At 33.5% G+C, this 24,699-nt stretch overlaps 4 protein-coding genes and 1 pseudogene across 7 annotated transcripts; 4 read left to right on the top strand and 1 right to left on the bottom strand.

The window, feature by feature from the left end:
- The first annotated feature begins 4,180 nt into the window (after window positions 1–4,180).
- On the top strand, window positions 4,181–7,853 carry LOC140816435 (uncharacterized). 2 transcript variants are annotated; one of them, XM_073175699.1, is made up of 7 exons: window positions 4,181–4,785; window positions 4,884–4,969; window positions 6,986–7,064; window positions 7,148–7,207; window positions 7,374–7,495; window positions 7,570–7,641; window positions 7,741–7,853. In XM_073175699.1, exons 1-7 carry the CDS (start codon window positions 4,558–4,560, stop codon window positions 7,841–7,843), a joined length of 750 nt encoding a protein of 249 aa, XP_073031800.1. In that variant the 5' UTR covers window positions 4,181–4,557; the 3' UTR covers window positions 7,844–7,853. The 2 variants fall into 2 exon arrangements, with proteins under 2 accessions (XP_073031800.1, XP_073031809.1); XM_073175708.1 differs by having other exon boundaries at window positions 4,181–4,755.
- Window positions 7,854–11,545: 3,692 nt separating this feature from the next.
- LOC140816446 (cation-dependent phenylpropanoid and flavonoid 8-O-methyltransferase 1-like) lies at window positions 11,546–13,894 on the top strand. Its single transcript, XM_073175720.1, has 6 exons — window positions 11,546–11,603; window positions 12,291–12,372; window positions 12,499–12,578; window positions 12,719–12,863; window positions 12,959–13,090; window positions 13,419–13,894. Exons 2-6 carry the CDS (start codon window positions 12,310–12,312, stop codon window positions 13,704–13,706), a joined length of 708 nt encoding a protein of 235 aa, XP_073031821.1. The 5' UTR covers window positions 11,546–11,603; window positions 12,291–12,309; the 3' UTR covers window positions 13,707–13,894.
- Window positions 13,895–15,696: 1,802 nt separating this feature from the next.
- Window positions 15,697–18,329, top strand: LOC140816454 (protein CutA, chloroplastic). Of its 3 annotated transcripts, none has more exons than XM_073175733.1 (7): window positions 15,697–15,782; window positions 16,602–16,813; window positions 16,923–17,038; window positions 17,429–17,491; window positions 17,686–17,717; window positions 17,825–17,919; window positions 18,118–18,329. In XM_073175733.1, the coding sequence occupies exons 2-7, from the start codon at window positions 16,644–16,646 to the stop codon at window positions 18,212–18,214; spliced, it is 573 nt and encodes a 190-aa protein (XP_073031834.1). In that variant the 5' UTR covers window positions 15,697–15,782; window positions 16,602–16,643; the 3' UTR covers window positions 18,215–18,329. The 3 variants fall into 3 exon arrangements, with proteins under 3 accessions (XP_073031834.1, XP_073031851.1, XP_073031843.1); XM_073175750.1 differs by having other exon boundaries at window positions 16,923–16,999; XM_073175742.1 differs by lacking the exon at window positions 15,697–15,782 and adding an exon at window positions 16,473–16,523.
- Window positions 18,330–21,070: 2,741 nt separating this feature from the next.
- On the top strand, window positions 21,071–23,946 carry LOC140816528 (inactive protein kinase SELMODRAFT_444075-like; annotated as a pseudogene).
- LOC140823967 (PRA1 family protein F3-like) lies at window positions 23,553–24,008 on the bottom strand. Its single transcript, XM_073185573.1, has one exon. The coding sequence runs from the start codon at window positions 24,006–24,008 to the stop codon at window positions 23,553–23,555; it is 456 nt and encodes a 151-aa protein (XP_073041674.1).
- Window positions 24,009–24,699: the final 691 nt, after the last annotated feature.

Consider the following 24,699-nt stretch of genomic DNA (forward strand, 5'->3'; position numbering starts at 1 on the left):
TATATATATATATATATATATATATATATATATATATATATATATATGAATCTATTCTATATCTATATCTATCTATACTAATCTATACTAATATAAATAAATGAATTGAATTGTGAATTTACATAAATATCCTTACCTTCATTTAAATAATCATTAATACATGTTTTTTTTTCATTTTCTATTTCATAAAATTAAAATTAATTAATTAAAATTAAAATTAATCTATCTATCTATACTAATCTATACTAATATTTATATATGAATGTGAATTGTGATTACGTTGACATCAAATTCACACAAAATCACTTTATTTTTTTTTTTTCAAATTCACATAAAATCACTTTATTTTTTTGTATTACAATTTTTCATGTTAATGGTGTTATTTAAGTCATTTTTTATTTTTGTTTAATAAGATCATTAATAGTGTATTTAACTCAATCAAACTAACTATTATTTTAATTTACTTTAAATTTAATTTTAATTACTTAAATTTATACATTGCCGTCAAATAATAATAGGAAGACAAAAGAGATGAGTCGGATTGAATAAAAATAAATTATTAATAAATATTAAGGTCATACAAAATTTCTTTCTCCCAGTTAGAATAAAAATATTTTCCGACTCCTCATGTGTCAATATAAATATGTTATTGAGAGAAATGTTTTTCTGTAATAGATTTCAAACACTGTTTTTAAGTTATTTAGTCAATTTTTTTTATAAATGCTGCTAAATAAATATTACTAAATAATATGCTATATTTGATCATTTTTTGTTCTTGCAATGAGAGGAGTTTTTTTTACCCTAGCATTAACATGTTTGATTGTTAGATGTCTTTTGTATTGATCATGTAATTGTGTTTGGATTATTTTTGTGATTTGTTTGTTTGCACAAAGAAAAGAGAAAACAAAATCAAATATCCAACCAAAATGGTTATTTTTCAATTTTTTTTATTAAGATATTTTGTTAATTTTTAAACACATAATACATGTTTTCTGTTTGCTTAGATTACTTAGTTTGAAGTGACTTAGAAAATATTAAAAACATTGAAATATTTCTTCGTTTTTACCTTATGTCTCAGAATATCAAGAGATAATATTTTTTATTTATTGAGACAAATGTATTTCCAAACTTCTGTCTATAAATCAATATTTAAATTTTTTACGACATTATTATATTCTCTAATCAATTTTTTTTTTGCTTAGATTGATAGAAGGCATTTTAATTTGCGTTTTTATGTTCTTGTTTATATTATTTTTGTAATATTATTTATTATGAAAATAATAGGTGAACTACAAAATTTGGTAGGTCTAAGAGTCTTCTGATAAACGACAAATATGGATAAATTATTAAAATATATAATATCCAGTAGATTTTTGGCATGCGATTTTGTTCTAATTCAATGATTATGCATGATTCTAAATTTTAATTATATCACAAGTTAACGCATGTTTTGTTGTTGCTACATATATTTTGTCAATAGTCTAATATTTTTCTATGGTTTAAGAAAAATTGTGTGACTTTTATATTATATTTTTACAGCTGCTTTTCTAAATGGTTTTATTATGATTTCATGGCACCATTTTTCATTTGAGTTTTTAAAGAAGTGGAATGAATATCTATAAAACGATGACATTAATAAGGCGTCTTCTCTTTATTTAAAAAAAATATTGAAAAATTTATACATATTGTAAATAATATGGGTTAATATTTAATTTGAGAGTGATTTATGCTTTTTATTGCTCGTATATACTTCAATTTTTTTGTTATTGTACTAAATAAATTATTTTTAAACTTTGAGTTATCATTTTTTTCTTATCGAGGTTGTTTGTGTTATGATTTTTTTATTCGTTTTGGTTAATATTGTTGGCGGTAATTGATTTTTCTGATATTATATGATGTGTCTTGTTGTTTATATAAAAATAAGCATGAGAGTACACCAATCAAACCACGTATTTTGGGTCTTTTGTTCTATTAAGAAAATAATAAATGGTTTTTGTGAATTATATAATTTCTTGATTTTTTCGTATATATAGTCTACGAAATGCGTCAAATTTTGAACAAAAAAGTTTCGACAAACATAGTGGATGAAAAAAAAAGACATGTTAAATAAAAAAAATATGTTGTGTATTACTATGTTGGGTGCGATAATTGTGCCTACTTGGTAGAGCGATCGAACCGTGGTGCTTGAGCTGCTGTGCAGTTTAAAAAATTTGAGTTGCACAATTACTACTAGCTATAGTTTTTGGTAAAGCGACAAGCGCTCAGTCTTACAATTGGTATCAGAGCCAAGGTCACGGGTTCGATTCTCATTGATTGCAAAGAGTGCAATTATATGAGGAACATTGTTGGGTGCAATAATTGTCCCTGCTTGGTTGAGCGGCCGAACCATGGTGCTTGAGCTGTTGCGCGATTTAAAAGATTTGAGTTGCACCATTACTACTAGCTACAACTTTTGGTAAAACGGCAAGTGCTCGGTCCTACATACTATGTCCTAATTTCTGTATGATATAATTCAAGCACATTTTTTCATAGATATTTGAAATTGGGTCCAACTAAGTAACATGAAACATATACATATATATTAAATCATATTTAAAGCAAAATTTTAAGATCAAGAATGATTCAGATTTAAATTTCAACGAAGCACAATGAAGAAGAAATTGAAGAATTGTATGTGTACGTTAAGTGTTATATAATGATTATGTTGCTACTTCATGGTTGTGCGACATATGAATGTCATATAAAATGTCAACATTTCTCAATAAAATAGTTTTTCAAAAAGAAAAAAATCTTCATTCAGAAAAAGAAATACATGAAAAACAAATTGTACATAATTCTCATTCTATTTATAATGGTATGAGAACAATTCTAAAGCTTTGTTGACACAATATAATAGATGAATTCTGTGTATTTTTTTGAGACATCGAGCCAGTTTCACTTTATTTCCTCCAATATTATCTCGATATATTTCGAGGTGATGCGAGATTGTTTTTGTCTCTTTTTTTAGTCAAAGTGTCTAACCAGCTAATTCATAACATATATGATGTAGCATAGAAAACTTCTCGTCAAATAAATTCACTTAGCCAAATATTGAAATTCAAATAAAATTCTACAATATTTCATCAAACTTTTGACTATCGTAAAATGCTCATGAAATTTAGATGGTTATATTATTAGATGAGATATTGAATAAAACAAATACTTTGACATGTATTTGAATGATGTCTCATATGCATATCTTAATTACATTATTCGTATCTATTCTCAAGACTTTTAAATACAATAAATAATTTTGTATCTCGTTCCACAAGATATAAAATATTATAAAACAAAATATAAACTCGCTAGAAGAAAATTTGTTTTGTTTCAATAAATAATATAATATTATGTTCTAAACGCAATAAATGAGATTGAAACTATATTATCCTCATGACATGATGCACGCCATCATTATTTAAAAGCTTCCAAAAAATGACGATCAAAGATGTCTTTCTTGAATTGTGTCAAATTAAATGAGGACACAATTCTAAGATATAGTCATTTGAAGAGATTTCAAGTAATTTTTCTCACAGTGATTGAGAAATAGTTGCTAAAAATTTATTAACCTTATAGCTATAGACGATCAGATATTTGCTGAGCATACCAAAATAGTTATATGCATATTATAACAAACTACTACAACAAAGAGTTGTTGAGTTGTCAAAATCAACCAAGAAGCATATTGGAAAGTGTGTCAAGTGGATAAGATAATTTCTCTGTTTCATATACCGTCTACGGTCATGATTTTTTATTTTTTATGGCTTAGTTTGTTTCATTTTATAAATTTTATTAACCATGTTTTAATTCATTTAAATATTATCAAAATTTCGTACATATATTTTAAGCAATTTAGGTTTTTACGTGCAACGCACGTGCATTTTTCTAGTTACTAGTAAATATATAAACGTTTTGATTACAACATAAAACTTTTTTTATCTAAAATTTAATATTTAATGAACTATTTATTAAAATATCTCTGAAATAGATATTATATTATGTATAATTGTTTCATAATTTTTTAGTTTTTTATTCTGGGAAAAAATAAGAGTTATTATTTTATTAATTAAAATTTTGTAAAAGGAAAACTGAATATTTAAACATTTTTATGGTCTTCCTTGGACATTTCACATTCTGTTGGGACTTGAGGGAATCAGACCAATCGGCGAAATGTCTTTCTGGATATTTATCGTCCAAGGGAATGTGAGAAGCAATCGTCTGCTTCTGGAAGAAATCGAAGACTTTTTTGGGAAGATATTCTTTTTTCTCTGCTAGATGGTCATAACTACATATGAACGTTTGCTACTTTGTTTTCTGAAACTGCATCTTTACGGTGAACCCCACTGGCGGCTCTTCCTCCCCTCCCCTTTCTCTGCCTCCACCTGCGCCTCTTAATTTTTTCCCTTTCTCGAATAAATGGCGTGGAGCTGAAACAGACTTAAGCTTCTGTTTTACGTACTTTCTCTACTTGCAGGTGCATTTCCGTTCTGTCTGTCGTTCCAAACTTGCTTTCATGAACTCATGTTTATCCTCTACCAAAACCATCCTTATCCTCATCATCTTGAAATGGATGGTTTTGGTGGTGATCAAGATGATGAGGTTAAGGATGAGTTTACATGGAGTACAGGAGGATTTAGTGGTAGAGAAGACAAAGGAAAGGATTATGATAAAGACCTTGAGTTTGCTGATATTATTGGCTCTTATCTAGCGAGCTTTAAAGTAAGCTTCTACTTTGTCCCAATCAAATTGGTTTGTGTTTTCCTCGTTTCTTTTGTTTATTTCCGCGAATGTTTTTGAATGGTTATGACAACAGTGGGATTTCCTTAACTGTTTGTCTAACCTGGCAGTTGGAGGAGAGATTGAGAAGGAAGAAGAACAAAATATTGCATTCAAAAACTGGTTCTGCTAATCCCATGCAAGTGAAATTTAACAAGTAAGTTGATGTTCACTTTTGACATTGGTGATAAGACCGAGAAAGTTGTGCTCTTGCTGCTAGAAAAATTAGATTAAATCGGACATTTCAAATTATATGGAGATTGAATGCTGCAACTAGTTGTCCCTGGAGATCATTATGATATAGGGGGGAATTCGATTGCAAAAGGTAATGTGGAGTGCATGGTTCGCCGGAACGGTTGCGGTGCTTGGAACGGCAACTACCGTTCCAGTTCCAATGTTATATTGCGGAACGGTTGCGGAACGGTTGTATAAAAAAATTAATAAATTCAAAAATTGGTAAAAAAATTAAAATATAAATTACATCATACTAAAAAATAAAATATATGAAGTTATTACAAATTAATATATCAATACAAAACTATTTTACAATAATAACACAATTATAGTTTTTCATCACGACGATTATAGTATCTGAATCCACGATACACAGTAGAACTATCAGCTGTACTTGAAGATCTATACTCGGGACCATGACGTCCAACACCCCGCCATATAGATGATGAAGATTCATTGTATCTATCACCAATATATTGAGACGACCCATAATCAAATCCACGATGTCTAATTCCATGTGTACCAGATGTTGAAAAATCAAAGGATCTATCAAAACATGAAAGTTATAGCCTTATATCTTATCTTTCTAATGGAAGTAGCCTCACAACAATTGGATCAATATACAAGACATTATACTAAAAACCATAACTACTGCCACATTTTTCATACAGTTTCTGCACTTCCATTTCCTATTTGGCTCAAGATCCACTTCCTATTCTGCACGTTTATTTCCATAATCATCAACAACTATGAAATATAATACCAATAACATAACCATTCTATTACCATTCCAATAAACATAACCATAAACAATAACCATTACCATAAGAAATATCATTTAAAAAGAATATTTGATGTAAATAAGAAATTTAAATATTTTTAAAATTTTATTAACAATTTATTGAACACAATTTATATCGCCATTATATTTAAAATATTTCCAATCATATCAAAAATTAAATAAAATATTAAAAGTTATTTGTATTTAATTAATTAAAACATTAAAATATTTTCGATTGGATATATATAAATTCGCACAAATTTGAATCAATTTAGAGTGATCGACTAATAATAACCATCAAATCTTATATAAAGTGATGTTACAAATTATTTAAATCAATTAAAATAAAAAAAATTTATAATTAACTTAGTTTTTTTCACACTTTGTAATGAAAATTTCTCAATAGAAATAGTTGACTTGCGGATTCTTGAATCCGTGAACCTTTATTTTTTTTAAAATTCAAACCGTCTGTATAGTAGCGACGGTTTATTTTACATCGGCGACGGGTAAATAAAACCGTCGCTACATACATAAAACCGTTCCGCTCCACCGTTTCCGTTCCGTTCGCCCGTTATGCGGCCGATAAAACGTCGCAGAACGCCGCCACAAAACAACAAACGATTTGGCCTGGAACTTTGGAACGGTGGCCACCGTTCCCGTTCCGTTCCGCCCGTTCCGGCCGCATAACGGCCGTTCCGGCGAACCATGGTGGAGTGCATGATGTAAAAATTCCTGCGGCACAAGACTCTCAGACAGTCATCATGAATACTTAGTGTCAACGACAACGAGGTTGGAGGTCAAATTCATTGTAAATCAGTATCTTAATTTTGCATATGACCAACTATGTGTCTAAAATTTCCCCAGTGAATATTAAGCAAAAAGTGATGAAAAGCGCTCATATTTATAAAATCTTGGACATCGATGGATTCTGTATTAAGATGCTTCCGCCAGCATTTCTCGTGGAAGTTGCCTCTGAACGTCGATCTAATAAACGACCATGATGATTTTCCAATTGTTTTTGTTGTTCTGCTTCACTCTTGCAGATTTACTTTCATGGACTGCGTACTATTTGTGCCAATTCTCGGGTTTGATGTTTAAGACTTTCAAGAAATCTCATAAAAGTGAATGTTCTAATGACTTATTTGTTCTTAAGGCCAGGTTTGATTTCTCAAATTCATATATATGGTTGGAGTTCTACAACACCCCTTTGGATAACGACATTTCTCATATCCGTGATGTAAGTGACTCTGCAGCTTATGTTCCGTTTATTTTGTCCCCAAAACCTCAGTGGTATATACAGTCCGTCTAAATTTTATTCAGGCAACTCCTTCGTGGCACATTATTGGACGCCTTGGTGGATGCATTTCTATGAATATGCAAGTAAGACTCCTTCAAAGACACAATTCTTTATATACTTGAATAAAAAGAAAGAAATTGATTGAGCTAGCGAAAGATGCTGTCCTGAAAACTGGCAAAAAGCGCTGCAATTTATGACAAGGATAGTATCATTATTGTGTAATCCGTAATTTCGCTCTATCTCTCGCAGCTTTCACTATCTCCAATGGAGAAAAGACCCAGTTATGATCCTATTCCAGGAGCTAATGTTACACCAACCACATTTTACAACATAGGAGACCTTGAAATTCAAGATAACCTAGCTCGAGTTTGGTAAGATTTTTGGCTCCTCAAGGCTCAAGGGCTGGGCTGTATGTAGATATTTGAATCGATTTGTACATTGACAGGGTGGATATCGGAACAAGTAAACCATTACTCTTGAATATTTTGATAAACGCATTGGCACAGTTAAGCTCCGAGTTAGAACCTAAACCCATCATTTTACATTATCATCTCTTTAAGATCCGAGTTCTTGTTTTCCTGTACATCTCTTACTTGTTCGTGTTGAAATGTTCCAGCTATATCGGAATCAAGCAAGTGATCGTTGGTGGAACTGAATTTGGAAATTGGAGTGACAACCTAACAACAGAGGAAGCGGGTTACACCACTCACAAGATTTAAGGTAGCTAAGGTAAATTCAAAGGGTCTGCGATTCTTTTCATTTGTCTAGTTTTTAGTACTTGGATTATGTCTGTTTAGTTTAAGGTCGTGTTTTTGGACGGATCCGCAGGGGATTCAATTTCTAGTCAAATGAAGAAAATATATATGAAATGTTAGGTCATGTTCTAGAAAAGTAGAAAACTTTGCCCTCATTTTTTTTTTTCAAAAGAAAACACCGCCGGTGGCGTGTTTTTAACTTTTAACAACCCATACCTGTATATATAATAATAAAGATAGCCATACAAAAGAAAACCTAAAAGAGGAGGATACTCGGCCAAGACTTCCTAGACTTGTATAACATAACAACAATACAACTAGGGTACCACAAGAAGATAAATACACTGGAATCCCTAGATAAACGATCAAAAATCTACATCTACAGTGTAGAACAACGCAGGCAGTCATGATGATCAGGTCAAAATAAAGTCCGCAGTAGCCAAGACTCGGCCACATCTTCTCCCCCGGAAATTCTCGTGTTTCACCGTGCCGTGTTCTAAATTTTACGTCATGTTCTAGATTTTTTGTTCATACGACTTGCATGGTATGTATTGGTCAGTGATGTGATCCGGGCGAATTAGGTGAGTAGGGTCGAGGTAATCCACCGGATCTGATAAAAGTTTGTGTTTAAGGAAAATGAGCAAAGTGGTATATCTTGTGACGAAGGTATATCTTTGTACAATATGACTGCGACCGTGTAATGATCTGAATCTTTATTTTGAATGAAGTATAAATTAAGAGATAATTATAGAGTTGTTAATTAAGTATTATTAAGGAATTGATGATTCGAGATCAAGCTATTGGGATCCACCGAATTTAAAAGGAGATAAGTACCTGATCTACTTCAGATTACATTATCTCGAGAAATCTAACTAGACAAATGAGATTCTGACACTTGGCAGATAAGATTGATTCGAATTTTCTGAAATAGTTCGGATGCAGCCTATAAATAGAAGTTGAATTCTTTTGTTTCCTACGCCGCATTCTTCAGAGAGATTTCTAGCCATATACCTTAGGTTTTCCAGTCAGTTTCTAGGGCACTTTGGTGTCAGGAAGTTTCGAAGCTAGTGTTGACTCGAATAGGGTCGGAGAACTGAGATCGAGACATCATCAGTGGGCTGACGGCGGACGCAAGTATAATCCTAAAGCCTAAAATAGTGATTTATGGATCATTAGAGAGAAATTGTAGTAAGTTTGATCTGGTTTGATAGTGATTTCATTATATTGGTATTGTTTAGGTTCATAGTTTTCTATCATATTGTTTTAGTGATGTACGTGATGTATTGACTGAGATATCTAAGCGTAGTATACACTCTTATATGCTGCATATTTATCTGTTGCATGATACATGTTTTACTGCTTTGGCATATTATGCATGACTATCATGTGGAGCCTGGTATCTTTTGAGATATACCTCGTTTGTTGGGGCTACTCAGTCCTATTCTGTATTGTGGACGATGAGACATCGAGAGCTACATTGTTCGACGGGACCCGCGGGTTCTGATGACCTGGACATTGTAGTTCCACATCTTGATGATCAGTGTGAGAGCCAAAACATGCCTAGGGCAGATCAGAGGCTACACACTCAGGCGCCTCTAGAGTGAGCATGAGATTCTTGACTTGATCCTTGATATCCGAGCATATTGCATTTCGCATGCATCATATCAGTTTGTATACTCGTGCATTCTTGTATTGGAAGATTGTCGCTCACGTCCTTGTTTTCATCTTGGGCATCCCATTCTACGGGACATGTCTTAAGTTGGACGGTTCGGACGATCAGGGTAGTGGCTAGAGCAGTTGGATTTTCGGTGGTGATCCAGTGGAGGTTTCTGTGATTTATCGTTTTCTCGTTCAGAATTATGTTTTTGTTATGGTTGTATTAGTGTTTAATAATGCTGTTACTGTTCTGTTTTCGTTTGGGTTGTAAGATGATTAAGTTATTTGGTTCCCGCTATGAATTGTTGTTGTTAAGTTTTAATGTTGCATGCTTATTAGTCTGTTTAGTAGTGGCTCGGGTAAGGGCGCTACAGATCGTGTCCTGCAAACAAAGAAATGAACTTCTGAATGGGCGCTGGAGGGATGTCTGACGTAGCCACTCTGATTCTTAAGTCAGCGGGTAGAGATGAAGGATAAAGTATGTATATGTCATGATATACGTGAGTGCCAAGAGCTTAGAAATAATAATATCCGGATCCCTCAAATATAAAACTTACCTATTATTTATAGGAGAGAAATCTCATGATTACCTTGTTTTCAGTGTCCACCTGCTAATTAGGGTAAGGTGGCTGCCCATACCCTACATCTGATAACTTCTCTAACACGCGAAACCCATGTAGTTATAATAGTAATGATTGTCAAGCACAAAGAAGCTTATACTAGTGCACTCGAGTGAAGTGCTATTTTCGAGGTAGTCCGAGTAAAATGCGTCCTAGGAGCTTGTACGAAAGATCGGATCTCTGATAACTCGGGCAAAAAATGTCCCGGGCATTCTCCTGCCCGGTTCTGAATAACTCCTCCTGCAAAATTACCCTGATCCGAGCTATCCATGCATGGTCCCGGGTCATCGTCCATGCATTGTGGGATCTTATGGGGTATCACCGGTCAGTGTACTTTTTGTTCTTTTGAATAAATAAAGAAAGTGACGATCGTTGAAATTTTACCTTCTAGAAAATATATTTAATATTGGAAGAAAAGTTTGAAGCAACAATCTTTCTTTGAATACGTTTATTCCACGAATTGATAACAATTGAATTTTCAGTTCATATTTTCAAGTTAGATGAAAAAATTTGATTTGCTGAAAGCTTCGGGTATGAAAATGATGGGAATTGTCTGCGGAATAAGAATTTATTGATTTTTATTAGATCTTTAGTTTTTCTTTAAAAGAAAAAACGATATGATTTTTATCTCGAGTGTAAATCCAATTACTCACTTTTTTTTGGTTATGCATGTGACGGTCTCGATCCTATTTATGTCAACTTCGTAGGGCCAAGAATTAAAAATTAGGCTATTAGATTGAGGTCAATTGCCTAGAGATAATGTTAACTGGACCGTGTCCTTTGGGCAGTCTTATTTGACTATTTTGTATGTAATAGTAATTACAGGAAATTCATGTCAAGAAATAGGTTACTATGCAGGTTCATCCCTCGACTGTATCCTCCCGGCTATCACATCAATTAGCTAGACAGATCAAATTTTCTTTAAAAAAAATTTCCCCCGTTGGAACATATAATATTTTAGCGTAAATTTTTATAATATATAGTGTCTTATATATTATTGATTGATATAATTAAATAACGATCAGAACTAATCAATCAAAGCTAAAATGTTGTTGATAATCAGGTAAGACATATATACACGAATTGTTGGTTTTATCTATACTATGTTGCAAGAAAAACTTCTCATATAGATTCATATATATCTTACGTAGAACTTAACTTGTGTCTGTGTATATATTTGTTTATATCATAGTGTAAAGTCTATTACTTGACGGCATCAATAACGTGCGTTGAGTGAGAATATAGATAATCGGGAGGGGCCGGCGGCCTATCAGATTTTATATTATTTTTCAATCAAACAAATAATCTTGTTTTTTTTTAAAAAAATATTTTTTTTTTGTTGGGAAAAACTCGATCTATATAAGCCCATGCAGCTACGGCAGCATGCATCCCTCTCAAGAGAATTCAGACTTGCCTCTTCAAAGCTTATTATTTCATATCCCAGCAAGGTTGGAGGATTTCTGAACTTCTTTTGAGCCCATTTCATAGTGCAGTACTGCTCTTTGTTTTTACATTGGCTGCTTTTATTTAATTATTTTTTAAAAAATTATGATATATGTTTTGACTTTTTGTGATTTTGGAGACAGATATCGATAAATTTCAGTTTTAATTACTCACGCATCTTTCAAATTGGATATCATTTTTCTGTTGGATTGTCACTGCAAACATCAGGGTTTTGTTATGTTATGTTAGCACCACGTCGACATCATGTCGACATCAAGTAGAAAAATGACTGAAATTAAAAACAAAACAAATAATAATGACAAAAACGCAAATAGACCAGCATACATGATGAACATTGCAATTTTTTCTTCAGTTTTTTAGCCTTATGATATGTAACGTTCTCTGTCGTCCTCAACTGGGAGTCCGGCCTAGTGTAAGCTTTTTAACTGAATTTTTGGATTGTAGATATGATATTCAAAATTTCAAACTTCCATGATCTGAATCAGTTAATTAAATCTTCGACTTCAAATTATTTTCATGTAGTTAGGATAGGAATAAAAATAGGCTCTGATCACTTTAAGTGGTTGGTTTCCCTGGAATTTAATTTGATGATACATTATTAATCCTAGCTAGCTGCACATCGTTATCGTTTTTCTTATTACACCTTCAAGATTCCAATTATTTGTTCACAGCTCCTTACGGTAAAGAGTGATGGAGAGCCATATTGTAAAATATAGACACCCGGGTTTGTTGCAAACCTCGGATTTGTACCAGGTAATGTGTTTCATATAAACCCTTACAATATTTGGATTAAAATAGTTTTCTCTCTTTCTTTTTTTTTTCATTTTTTGTGCGCATATTAATCAATAACTTGGATTATTTTATCGTCTGGAATTGAAGTATTTGGTGAAGACCAGTGTGGATCCACGTGAACCGGATTCGCTCAAAGAGATCAGGACCATGACGTCAACTCTTCCAACGTATATACATATATATACACTGATATATATATATATATATATATATATATATATATATATATATATATATATATATCTCTATAGAATTATTTGTGTTGCACCTTATAATATAATACAGAACTTCCTTTTTTCCCTATCAGGGCCTATCTGGGGTCATCACCGGATGCAGGCCAATTGATGGCGTTGCTCCTGAAGCTCATTAACCCCAAAAAAACTATTGAACTTGGAGTTTTCACGGGGTATTCCTTGCTTCTTACCGCACTCAACATTCCTGAAGATGGAAAGGTTAAGTGTTCCTGTGTAATTTTCGCCTAAGAAATTAAAGATGGATTGGTTCAGGTTATTGTGCTCAATTAATATGACAAGTACTGGTTATGTAGATTATAGCCATTGACCCCGACCGGAGCGCTTACGAGATGGGATTGCCTGTTATTCAAAAGGCTGGCGTCGAACACAAGATTGATTATATCGAGTCCGAAGCACTTCCAGTTCTTAATAAATTATTGCAAGACGTAAGGATCTGATCGATTCCCAGAAACATGCATGCATGTTAGGTCCCCACGACATGAATCTCTGTCGCATCCCTTACAATATTTGAGTCACGGTGCTGCTATCAAATCCACATATTTTGTAGGATCGAGCATCATTCTTTAGATGGTTAGAGCGGCACAAGTCAAACTATTCTAAAAATAATATTCATAATATCTCTTTTAGATGGTCCTCATAGCCTCTGTCGATGTATATATATATATCACCAGCGGGTTTTGGTGTAGCGACCAACACTTTATCCTACAAAATTCGTTTTTCACTGATTAATTATCATGATGTTCTTTAATGCAGCCATTTAATCACGAGGCTTTCGACTTTGTATACGTCGACGCAGATAAAATCAATTACAAAAATTACCACGAGAAGTTGTTGAAGCTTTTGAAACCAGGTGCCATGGTTATATACGATAACACACTCTGGGGCGGAACGGTGGCAATGCCGGAGGATTTGGTACCAGAGAACATGGTCGAAGTGAGAAAATTTGCCATAGAGTTTAATGACATGTTGGCCGCAGATACTCGTGTGCAGATTTCTCATGTTCCTGCCGGTGACGGGTTAACGATCTGCCTGCGTCTCTAAATGATTCAGGCACAATTTAAACGGATAGTTTTATATGTTGGAGTGCAAATAAAACGAGAATGTTCCTCGTGGTGACATAATAATGGTATCATTATCAAATTTCCCCGTTTACATGTTCAAGAGTTACATTTTTGTTAAGAAATTATTAAAAGAAATAAATGAAATTAAAGTACGAATATATATCTTTATTTTCTATTGCATTAATATTCATACGAATTAGTAGGCTGTTTGTCCTTTAAAAATTATAAATTACATATCGACCCATCTAATCAGGGTCAAATTATTTGTCGTAACATACTAGACATAGTTATATATATTATTTTATCATTTTATTAAAACATTTAACACAGTTTGGTTAGTAAAATAAGACGATGAAATGATATGAATGTAAAAAAATTTATAGATATATAAAATTTATTTGAAATAATTACTTGTTTTTTTTTTATGAATGTGTTGATTGTTGTTCAAAAGATTTTATAATTTTATCTTATCAATCACATCGACTCAATAAATTAATGATCTATTTGTCCAAATAACACATTCAATTAGTTCACTAGGCAGTGTGTGTGAAGTGTTATATTCGCGATGGTGATGTAATGCTAAATCTTAGATATAGTTTTGACTTGGATTTCCTTTCATTTATTTGACAAATTTTTTTTCCACAAATCAAATACATTTTTATATATCTTATTTTTGAAAAAAATAAATAAATAATATAGATCAAAAGAAGTCATCCATATATCTAGTGCTTGACATGTAATATTTATTCATTTGGATGGGTACTAAGTATATGTCATTTATTTAATTTTTTAAAAATGTTTATTTTATTATAAAACTAGGAAGTGAATAATAGATAATTTTATTTAAGGTACAATATGATAATAATATGCATATATATATATATATATATATAAGATAAATGTGACACAAATTTAAAAAAATGTGAGAAAATATATATTTAGAAATTATATATTTAATCTATGAAAATCAATGATATTTTTAGAGTTTAAAAGTATTTAAGTATTCAATTTAAACTAATATATTATATCTACAAAGTCTAGAGGTATTCAATATGTAATTTCATAGAGTTTTAAAAAATTACGTGGTATTCTGACTTTTTAAAACTATAAAAATCTATAGATATCCAAAATATCAATATATTCAATGGAATTTTTTACTACAAATTTTGAAACCTTAAGTACAACTATTGAAAGTAAAAAATTCTACACCGCTCATACCAAATATTTGTAGAAATTTCTAATTAAAAAAGCCTGTATATCATTTTTTTTCTCACTCCAAAGATCACAAGGAGATCCGTCATCTCATTTTATTATTTCTTAAAATTATATAAAAATAAAAAATAAAATCATGAAAAAACATAACATAAATTATAATTAACTTGCATTTAATTTCGATAAAAATCTTCTGTCTTCCATTAATATTTTTTTTCTCTTCCATGAATAATTTTTTTCTTATCTTTAAAATTTTTATTCACATTTAATTTTTAAAATATCATTCTTTATACACTGTTAAAAATATTATTGTTAAAATATTGTATCACAATGAGTAATATTTAATCGTTTTATATTTTTTTAAAGTTAGTTTGTGTTAATTACTTGCAAAACTGAGAATTTTGGTATCACATTTTATTTTTTGATAATTTATTTTAAAATCATACTCAATAATTTTTTTATGATAGAATATATATATATATATATATATATATATATATATATATATATATATATTCATTTAAATGCAATGATTGTTATCTGCAGTTTCTTTAATGAGTGAAATAATAATAATTTGTAATAAAAATTATTATTTTTTAATAATAATAATAATAACAATAATAGAACTTTTCAAAAAATACGTTGAAATCTATAAAATTCTTATTACGATTCTTTCACATTCTATAAAATCAATAAAAATCTATTAATCCAAAAAAAAGTTATAATTTAAAAAGTCATTAAAACTAATGAAATAAATACTATAATATTCATTAATATATGAAATTTTAGTGCAGCAGCCGATTACCATTTACCACCAGAGCTCCCAGTGCTGCGGCAACAAAAGGTGAAATTCATCATCTTCTCCCCCCTATTCTGCTTAAAATCTTCATGGCGTTCTATTAAATGTGGTGTTTTTGAAAAAAATTACGTTGTTTTGGAATCGAATTTGTACTTTATCTTCGTGCAAGATTTTTTCCTGAAGTTGATTGCTTTTAGGATATTTATGATGTTATTAGCTCTGCTTATGATTATGATATTGGAGTGTTATGAAATTTGCAGCTGTTCAATTAATCACCGAATAGCTTTAAAACTAGGGCTTTTGATTATCGCTTGTATATATGTGTCTTCCGAAGTTATAGATTTTGTTACTTATGGGCAAACCTGATACTTTATAGATTTAGTGATTGCGGACTGGGATGAAATCAAGATTTTGATTCTGGGATGAAAATAAATTTACACCTTACCCTAACGGTGTGAAACCAAGATTTTGATTCTGGGATGAAAATTTATTTATATCTTACCCTAACGGTGCAATTATTAGGTGGGTGATTTGCATTTCCTCCCATCCCCTTCTCTAGAGTTCTCTGAATAATGGTTCTAAATCTTCTTGGCGTTAGATTAGGATAATCACTGGTAAATCGGGCATAAGACTTATTTCATCCACAGTTATTTTTATTTATCATTGATCGGGAATAATGCTGTCTTGATAAAGCTATTGCCTTGGCTGATTTGTGGTTTTGTTACTTTTAGAAGTGGTATTGAATTGCATTTGCCTGGTGCCTTGTGGAATCTCACTCGACCATTGGTACAAACTACCTAAAATATTAGCTCTTCTTTTTCTTTTCTTGAGGGTCTGATTTGTGTAATGCATGATTGGTGTCAGGTAATAGTAATCCCATAAAGCCAAACAAAGTTGCAAAATCTCATGGCATTAAGGTTTTCGTCCATTATCCCCCCAGTAGTGGTCCGTCGTCGCCTTCCTTTGGTGGGTGCTTTTTGTGTGCTTAGTTTGGGTCTTTCCAATTTTTGCTCCTCTGTTTCATTCTTCTCCAAAATGGGTAGTGCTCAATCTCTTCCTTTTGTTCCTCTTTTGCGGTAAACTTTACTTGAATGCTGTTTTTTTTTCTGTACAAAAGTTAGTTGTGGTATTTTCTGATTTGATAGTGAGAATATGCCATCTGAATTTTACTCGATATTTTTACAGATCAAAACTTGGTACACAATCACAAAGCAGGAAAGTTCATAATATCAGAATGGAGACAAGCAGCACAACTGTCCCTGGTATTGTGGTCTATGTTACTGTTCCTAACAAAGAAGCAGGTTATTTAAATTTTCTTCTTTTTTTATGAAACATAAATTCCAATTAATGGATGTTGGGATGAAAAATAAAAATCTACAGATATTGTCTTTCTCAGCAAAGTATCATCTCTTTCATTTTAAACACGATAGTGTCTACCAAGTTACTTTAAATAGAAAACTACAATTATGATTGTTAGTATCAAAGCTTCTCAAGACACCCTGTGCAAATAATTGACCTGCTATCCAGACTAGCAATGATCCATTCCATCCCCCTCACTGTAAGCTGTGTTGACAGAAAATAAAGGGATGACACAAAGTTAATACTTCTGTGTTTTGAGATTGAGACTAATTTTCATGTATCAATTCCTTATCTGGTCTGATTCTCATTCCTTATCTTGTCCCTTGGTTCAGGGAAAAAACTGGCAGAGAGCATAGTGAAAGAAAGACTTGCCGCATGTGTAAATCGAGTACCAGGTTAGTTCTTTTAGGGTTGATCAATATCACTCATTTTGTTAATTATAATGTAATTTCTTCACATGTTCGGCTTCTATGCTTTCAGTTCATATGTGAACCTACGCTGTTTGGATTTCTACCTTCTTTGACATTACAATTGTTTGTTGTGATTTTAAATGGTTACAAACTAAACACTATTTTGTGATTTCTGTCAGGCGTTGAGTCAATTTATGAGTGGAAGGGAGAGGTAAGATTTTATCTTGAAGCTGCATCATAAAGTAGTACACCATGCAACAAAGTTGTGTGGCTGAATTGAAGATATGTATATTTTTGTTTTGATTGTATGTTGAGCAGATACAAACTGATTCTGAAGAGTTGCTTATAATTAAGACAAGGGAGTCTCTTTTAGAAGCATTAACAGAGCATGTGAAGGCAAATCATGAATATGAGTAAGCACCCACCCTCATTTTCCTTGGCATCATATGTTGATAAAATGTGTTGTAAACTATTCTAAAATTTTGTTTTTATACTATCATTTCCCTTCAAAATATTTGTTTAGAAAGCCCTTCAAAAAATTTTGTTTGTATGGAAATGATCTATTGACATTTTTATGCTCTCTTTCTTTTTTGAATCACTTTGGTGCATAGGGTGCCTGAAGTAATTGCATTGCCCATAACTGGTGGCAACCTCCAGTATCTTGAGTGGCTCAAAAACAGCACCAAGGGAAGTGATGAGCACTCTTGAGATTATAATTTAAACATGAATCTCTCGATTGGCAGACATGTTTTAACACATGTTTATTCTGTAAATACTCCAGAATGATGCTTGAATGTTGTTCACTATATGTTCTACTTTGATATGTGAGCCTGTTTTAGTAGAACAAATGGATTATCTTCATCTTCGTGAAGGAAAATGTGGGTTTGGGCAGGGCAAGAACTCATTTCAAATTCAAACAATGCTTCTTGTGAATTATTTCGTATTGCCTAGGACTTCTACTTCATTTGGGAGTATTAAAATGAAGAGAAAAGAAAGGATTTGAAAGAAAAAGTTTTTAAAAGTTTTCTTTGAGAGTTTTTCATGGAAAGAAAAGAATGTGAAACAGTGAATGGAAGGAAAATTACTCTCCATCGCACCCAGAATATTTTCTTCCCAAAAGTGGGAGGAAATGGGAAGAAATTCCTTTTGAGATCATTTTACTCTACTTTCTCTCTTCCACTCCCAAAAAATTAAAAATTCTAACTTATCTTTTAATTTCTCCTCCATTCTATTTTCCCTAACAACTCCAAACTAAACGACGATTAATTAATGAAGTGAGTAGAACATTTATACTACTCTTCCTAGAAATGAACGGCTAAGTTTTAAGTTTGATCTAATCCTAGTGTAAAGATCGAGTAGCCATACAAAGATTGCTAAAATATGATAAATTGGAATTTTTAGTACCGACATTTAATTTTAGAGAGAAAATTATTTATGTATATGAAAATAATTTAATTGAATACATCTAATGGAAAATTATCACAAGGAATTATGAAAAAACACTCAATAACTCTAATATATAGAAACAAAGATAGAAGGATACCGGTAGCAGATTTCAACATCATTTATAAAAAAAAAAAAAAAAAAAAAAAGATGTACGGTAAGCGTCCGATCGTCTATTATATAATCCGATAATTCGGATATAAAGAAGTTAGATCCATCGACTCACCAGGAACTTCGGTTTGGTCAACTCTACCTATGCGGCACTGTCTACAGAGGTCGATACAACGGCTCGGATTTTTTTGAGTCATATTTTTTTACATGGAGGCGTGCAGTCATGTACGGACAGGGTGAAACAAACGGGGAACTTCTACATGGGCTGCTCTTTCCCACCAACTAATCTAGCTGGATTCCCCACGGCAGTTGTTCTTGGAGGCACGTCGATCAAAACCACCGAACCTGGTGCCATTTTGGCTCCCTCTCCAATGTTCACATCCCCCAATTTCGTTGCTCTGGCACCAATCAGAACACCATCGCCGATCATGGGATGACGACGTCCACCACAAAATTTTTGGGTTCCACCTAAAGTAACATCGTGGAGAATCGAAACGCTTTTGCCAATCACAGCAGTCTCGCCGACTACAACTGCAGTTGCATGATAAAAAGAATGCCTTCACCCATTTTTGCAGCCGGGTGGATATCAACGGCTAAGAAATCTGAAATACGAGACTGGAGAGCAAGAGCTATAGGCCTTCGAGATTGCGTCCAGAGCTTGTGAGCAATTCGGTCAGCCTACGAATACAATTACGATGAGCCCGTCTATCACCAAGAAATTATTCGTTTTTTGCAGTTAGCAAGAATAGGCACTCAAGGCCGTCCATTCTACAAAGTTTATTTCATTTGGCAAGAACAGGCAGTAGTTAAACAACAATTCAAATTACACTTGGCGAGCTTATACGGATACGTTGAAGGTAGAATTCAGCTCATGAGCTATGATATTTGCTGATCGCACATATTCATCGGAAATTCTCACACGCTTTGCCACTCGATTACTCGACAGATAGTACTAGATGGTGTTGTGGGCTCCGGTAACGTGGCTTCACTTTCGCTAGTCAATCCATTAAACTTCAAAAAAGGGAAGGAAAAAAAAGAGTATTTTTGTGGCATTTTCTCAGTTGTCTTCCATGCAACTGATTTATTATGGAAGATTATGCCCAACCGAAACAAATTTAAGGCTTCGCGTGAATGATAGCATCCCTTTTTGTTGCTTTTCAGTGTTCTAATCACACTTCTAGCATGAACTGCGTGTCTCAAAAAATCACTTTCGGTTATTAACGCTGTTGATGATTCTTGTTTGTCAGTTTCTGGGCAACTTTTTTTGTGGAATGATAGAAAGATGAAAACTTTGTTGCTCAATGGTTTGGTCAGGAACAATGTGGTGATAAACGACACACTAAAGGAGAGTCCCGTTTGAAAATCAAGATTTTGAACTGTTTTTTAGTACGGTTTTGGTACTTTAATTTGATTAATTGAAGCAATTTCTTGATGGTGCTGATAAGAGAAGAGTTCGAGGCAAAAAATTGGGGATTTTAGAAGCAGGGGATTGGGTGTGGAGAAGATTGCCGTTGCTGTTGAGTCTCCTAAAGAAATTTCACGAATTGCTTTGAAGTGGGCTTTAACTAATGTGGATTGTGTTAGGCTGCTGGCTGTTATTCCAACTCATAACTCAGGTAAAATATTTATCGTCTCTTCTTTTCATGTAGTCGTTTACATATCATTATTGGCCATTTATGTTTAATGTCTATTCTTGAAAACGGATATCAAAACCTATAATAGTGTGAATTCATGCTTCTTTTGCACATAATAGGGTGCTCAAGTCCTCAATGATTTCTTCTACGACATTAGTTTATCAGGCTATTAGGTTTGTTTTTTGTGATTTATATGGATTTCCTAATTTCATCAGCTCAGATTTGTCTTGAAGTTAGTCCAAGAAATTAGGTTGCACAACATAATGCTATTTTATTCTTTCATTGGTTCTTGTTTCGAGCAAGCATAAATAGTTTTGCAATACTCATTCGTTGAATCCTATTGAAGCTCTCTTTTTCGGTGTCTTGTGTTCACAGTGAATGAATTTGGAAAATTGTGTTTCACTGGTCCACGCATATAGAAATTCTATATACATGAGGCCATCATATCCAGAAGTTTCATACCACGAGGTTCTAGAACATTTTTTGTGCTTGTATATCTTAACCACTATGCTTTCTTTCTTAGGTAAACAGCAATGGGTTTTCCAAAAATTGGTAGCGATCTCAGCTGGTAACTGGAGATCAATGCCGGGAACGGTTTTAGATCAGAAGGATCATATTACTGATTTATGCAGTTAAATGATGAGTCAACTCCAAGACATTTATGATCCAGAGAAGGTTCTATAATTACCTGGCGTGGTTCTCATTGGTAACAAGTTTGGTGATAACAATGATTTTTGGCATAGGTGAGTGAAGATGAAAATGGTTTACGAGTCTAAAGATGGAGTAGTCGCATCTGAAGACAAAAGAAAACAAACAAAATGGGTTGTATTGGAAAAGTAATATTTAATAAACACAGTATCTTTTGCATTGGATGTTTTGATCCAGCACCCGGAAATCAGCAAGAATTTTGCTTAGTATCTTTTTTTATTGTTGCTTAACAGGAGAATGAAAAAGGAAGCACACTTTTGCATGGAGCAGCTTGATGGAACCAGCCGAGAAGGAATTAATACACTTCCAGACTCAGCATCTTCCATAAAATATCTCGAGGATAAATTCAACACTGTGAAGGTGCTAAATGTGACACCAAGAAGCAGCCCTGAGCATTCATCTTTCAAGACAACAGTTGACAGGATATCTTCAATCTCCAGCTTTTCTGAAATTAAATGGGATTTAACGGTGAAGCAAATTTTACCATCATCATTAGGGGGACATCATGACTTTGAAGAATCTGATTTGGAGTCAGCCAGTGAGAATTCAGGCTCTCTTTGAACGAGTATGAGTTCCCAGCAATGGATGGAAGATCTGAGTTCTGCAGATGAATCTTCAAAGCAATCAAATGAAAGTATACAAGGACCAGGCAGTACAGCACAAAGTGAAAGGAATCAAGATTTTCGCGAGAATGTGAGAGAGATTATGTACTAAATAAAAAATGCACCCCACGACCCTCCTCCACTTTGCACGGTATGTCAGCGTAAAACACCATCATTTGGGAATCTGACAAGATCGTTCTCATATGCTGAGCTTGAACAAGCTACTAGTGAATTTTCGAAGGGTAACTTTTTGGCTGAGTGGGGATATGGTTCTGTACACTGTGGAGTGTTACCTGATGGTCTGGTCGTAGCTGTGAAGCAACATAAACTGGCTAGTACGCAGGGTGATCGTGAATTCTTGTCAGAAGTTCAGGTCCTGAGCTGTGCACATAATCGTAATGTTGTGATGCTGATTGGATACTGTGTGGAGAACAGAAGACGGTTGTTAGTTTACGAGTTCATTTGCAATGGTTCTGTGGACTCTCATCTTTATGGTACTTGGGATACCATGCACCTTCAATTTTTTGGTCATGATACCTTTTGGTTGGTTGTCTGTCAGGAACAAAGACTCATGGCGTCTTGATTAAAATCTCAAGTTTTTTTCTCTTCATGTTTCTACTGTTCTAATTTAATCAGAAATCATCATAAATATAAGCTTTTCTTTTGAATTGTACAGTTTCAGCTTTAAAATTGCAGGCCACAGCTATGGGCCCTTGGACTGGACTGCACGCCAAAGATCGCTAGTGGAGCTGCTCGAGGGTTGAGATATCTCCACGAGGAGTGCAGAGTTGGCTGTATAGTCCATCGTGACATGCGACCAAACAACATTCTGATCACGCACGATTTTGAGCCACTACTACGTTGTCGCGTCTTTTAAACACAAGAATTTGAACCATCTGTATGTCCAATTATTGACTTCATGATAAAGGTTGGAGACTTTGGGCTAGCAAGATTGCAACCAGATGGAAATTCGGGAGTAAAAACGAGAATAATTGGAACATTTGGGTACTCGGCTCCAGAATATGCTCAAACAGATCAAGTCTCCAAGAAAGCTGATTTATATTCTTTTGGTGTGGTGCTGGTAGAGCTTGTCACCGGAAGAAAAGGTGTGGATATAAATCGTCCCAAAGGCGAGTAATGCCTCACAGAATGGGTCGTTACTGCCCTTAAAGTTGTGTTACTATTATTTCATCCAAGATTTAAGTGCATTGATGCCATGTTTATCTTCTGTGTTTATTTCTGGATGGAGCAGGCACGTCCTCTGCTCGAAGAGAATGCCTTTTCAAAACTTGTGGATCCACGTTTGAGTGCCTGCTATTTAAAAAATGAGTTTCAGGGCATCATGATACATGCTACTTCCTCTGCATACAACGTGACACATACATGAGAGAAGACAAGGAGATGGGTTCCAACAATATCATTCAGCATGTGAGCAATCGCGTTCAAGAATTATAGATACAGGAATATGTATAGATGTATTTTCTCAAGTATATACGCTTTGTCGACCACAGAAATTAATTAATGCTACATTCCCATAAATATTCGATTCTAAAACGGTGAAGAATAAGAAGCAGAAGCTCTCTCTTTTAAATCCACGCTCACATCACCCTTGACACCCTGCTCCTCATCTAAAAACAGATCATTCGTCCTCCTAAACGCTCCATGGAGCACCACCACAACCAACCCCACCGCCAGCCCCGCCAAGAACACAGTCGCATGCGTCAGCAGCAACAAAACCAACGTAGAGATCGACAGAACCGCCAAGATTACACGCTCGTCCACTCCATACCCAAAAACCACAACAGGTTCATCTCGAAGGAAATACAGAAAGAGCCACACGCCAATAGTGAAGATGAACACGATGATGGATACAGGGTGCCACAATAGGCTAAGGAAAACCATGAAAAGGATTATGATCACGTAGTTCACCTGGAAATAGGACGTGTTAGTCCTGACACGTTGGAGGGCGACATTGAAGCTTTCGGGCATCGAGCAGGATGCCATTTGTTTCCATGGACGTCGGATTCCGACCCCGGATCTGATCTTTTGCCTGGCGTGGGAAAGAAATGGTGAATCTGTCGATGGTGTTGTTGAGATTGTGCCATACGCGGTAGACATCTTAGCAACGTTCCTCGGGGAAAATAAAGGATATACATGAAAGGAGAAATGCATGAGATACTAATTAATCAAAGTTTTCAATCCATCTACTTTCTATCTTTAGCATTGAATAAAATTAGCAGAAAATGAAACGTGTCCGCTTCGTATATATCGATCGTTCTAGGCATGAATGTGTATAGATATAATATTACATATATATGCGGAAAACAAAATCGTTATTGATTCAACCTCCTCAGATTTTTTAAGCTTGATGATATATACTTTAATGGTGTGTTTGGTTGAGTGGATTAAATAAAGATAGATTAATAGTCAAATATTTATCGTTAAAATTTTAAGTTGTTTTAATAATTATTTTGATCCGGTTTAATATCCAATTTATGAATAACTATTTGATTAATAAAATTGGATCTTAAACCGGGTCAAAATGATTATTAAAACATCTTAAAATTTTAACGATAAATATTTGACTATTACTCTATCCTTATTTAATACGCTCAACCAAACACAATATTAATATATTATGTTTATTATTTATGCAACTGTTTAAAAATTCCAATTATATATTTACTGTCACGGC

The sequence above is a fragment of the Primulina eburnea genome, chromosome 2 (genome assembly GCF_022965805.1).
Source record: "Primulina eburnea isolate SZY01 chromosome 2, ASM2296580v1, whole genome shotgun sequence".
Lineage (NCBI taxonomy): Eukaryota > Viridiplantae > Streptophyta > Magnoliopsida > Lamiales > Gesneriaceae > Primulina > Primulina eburnea.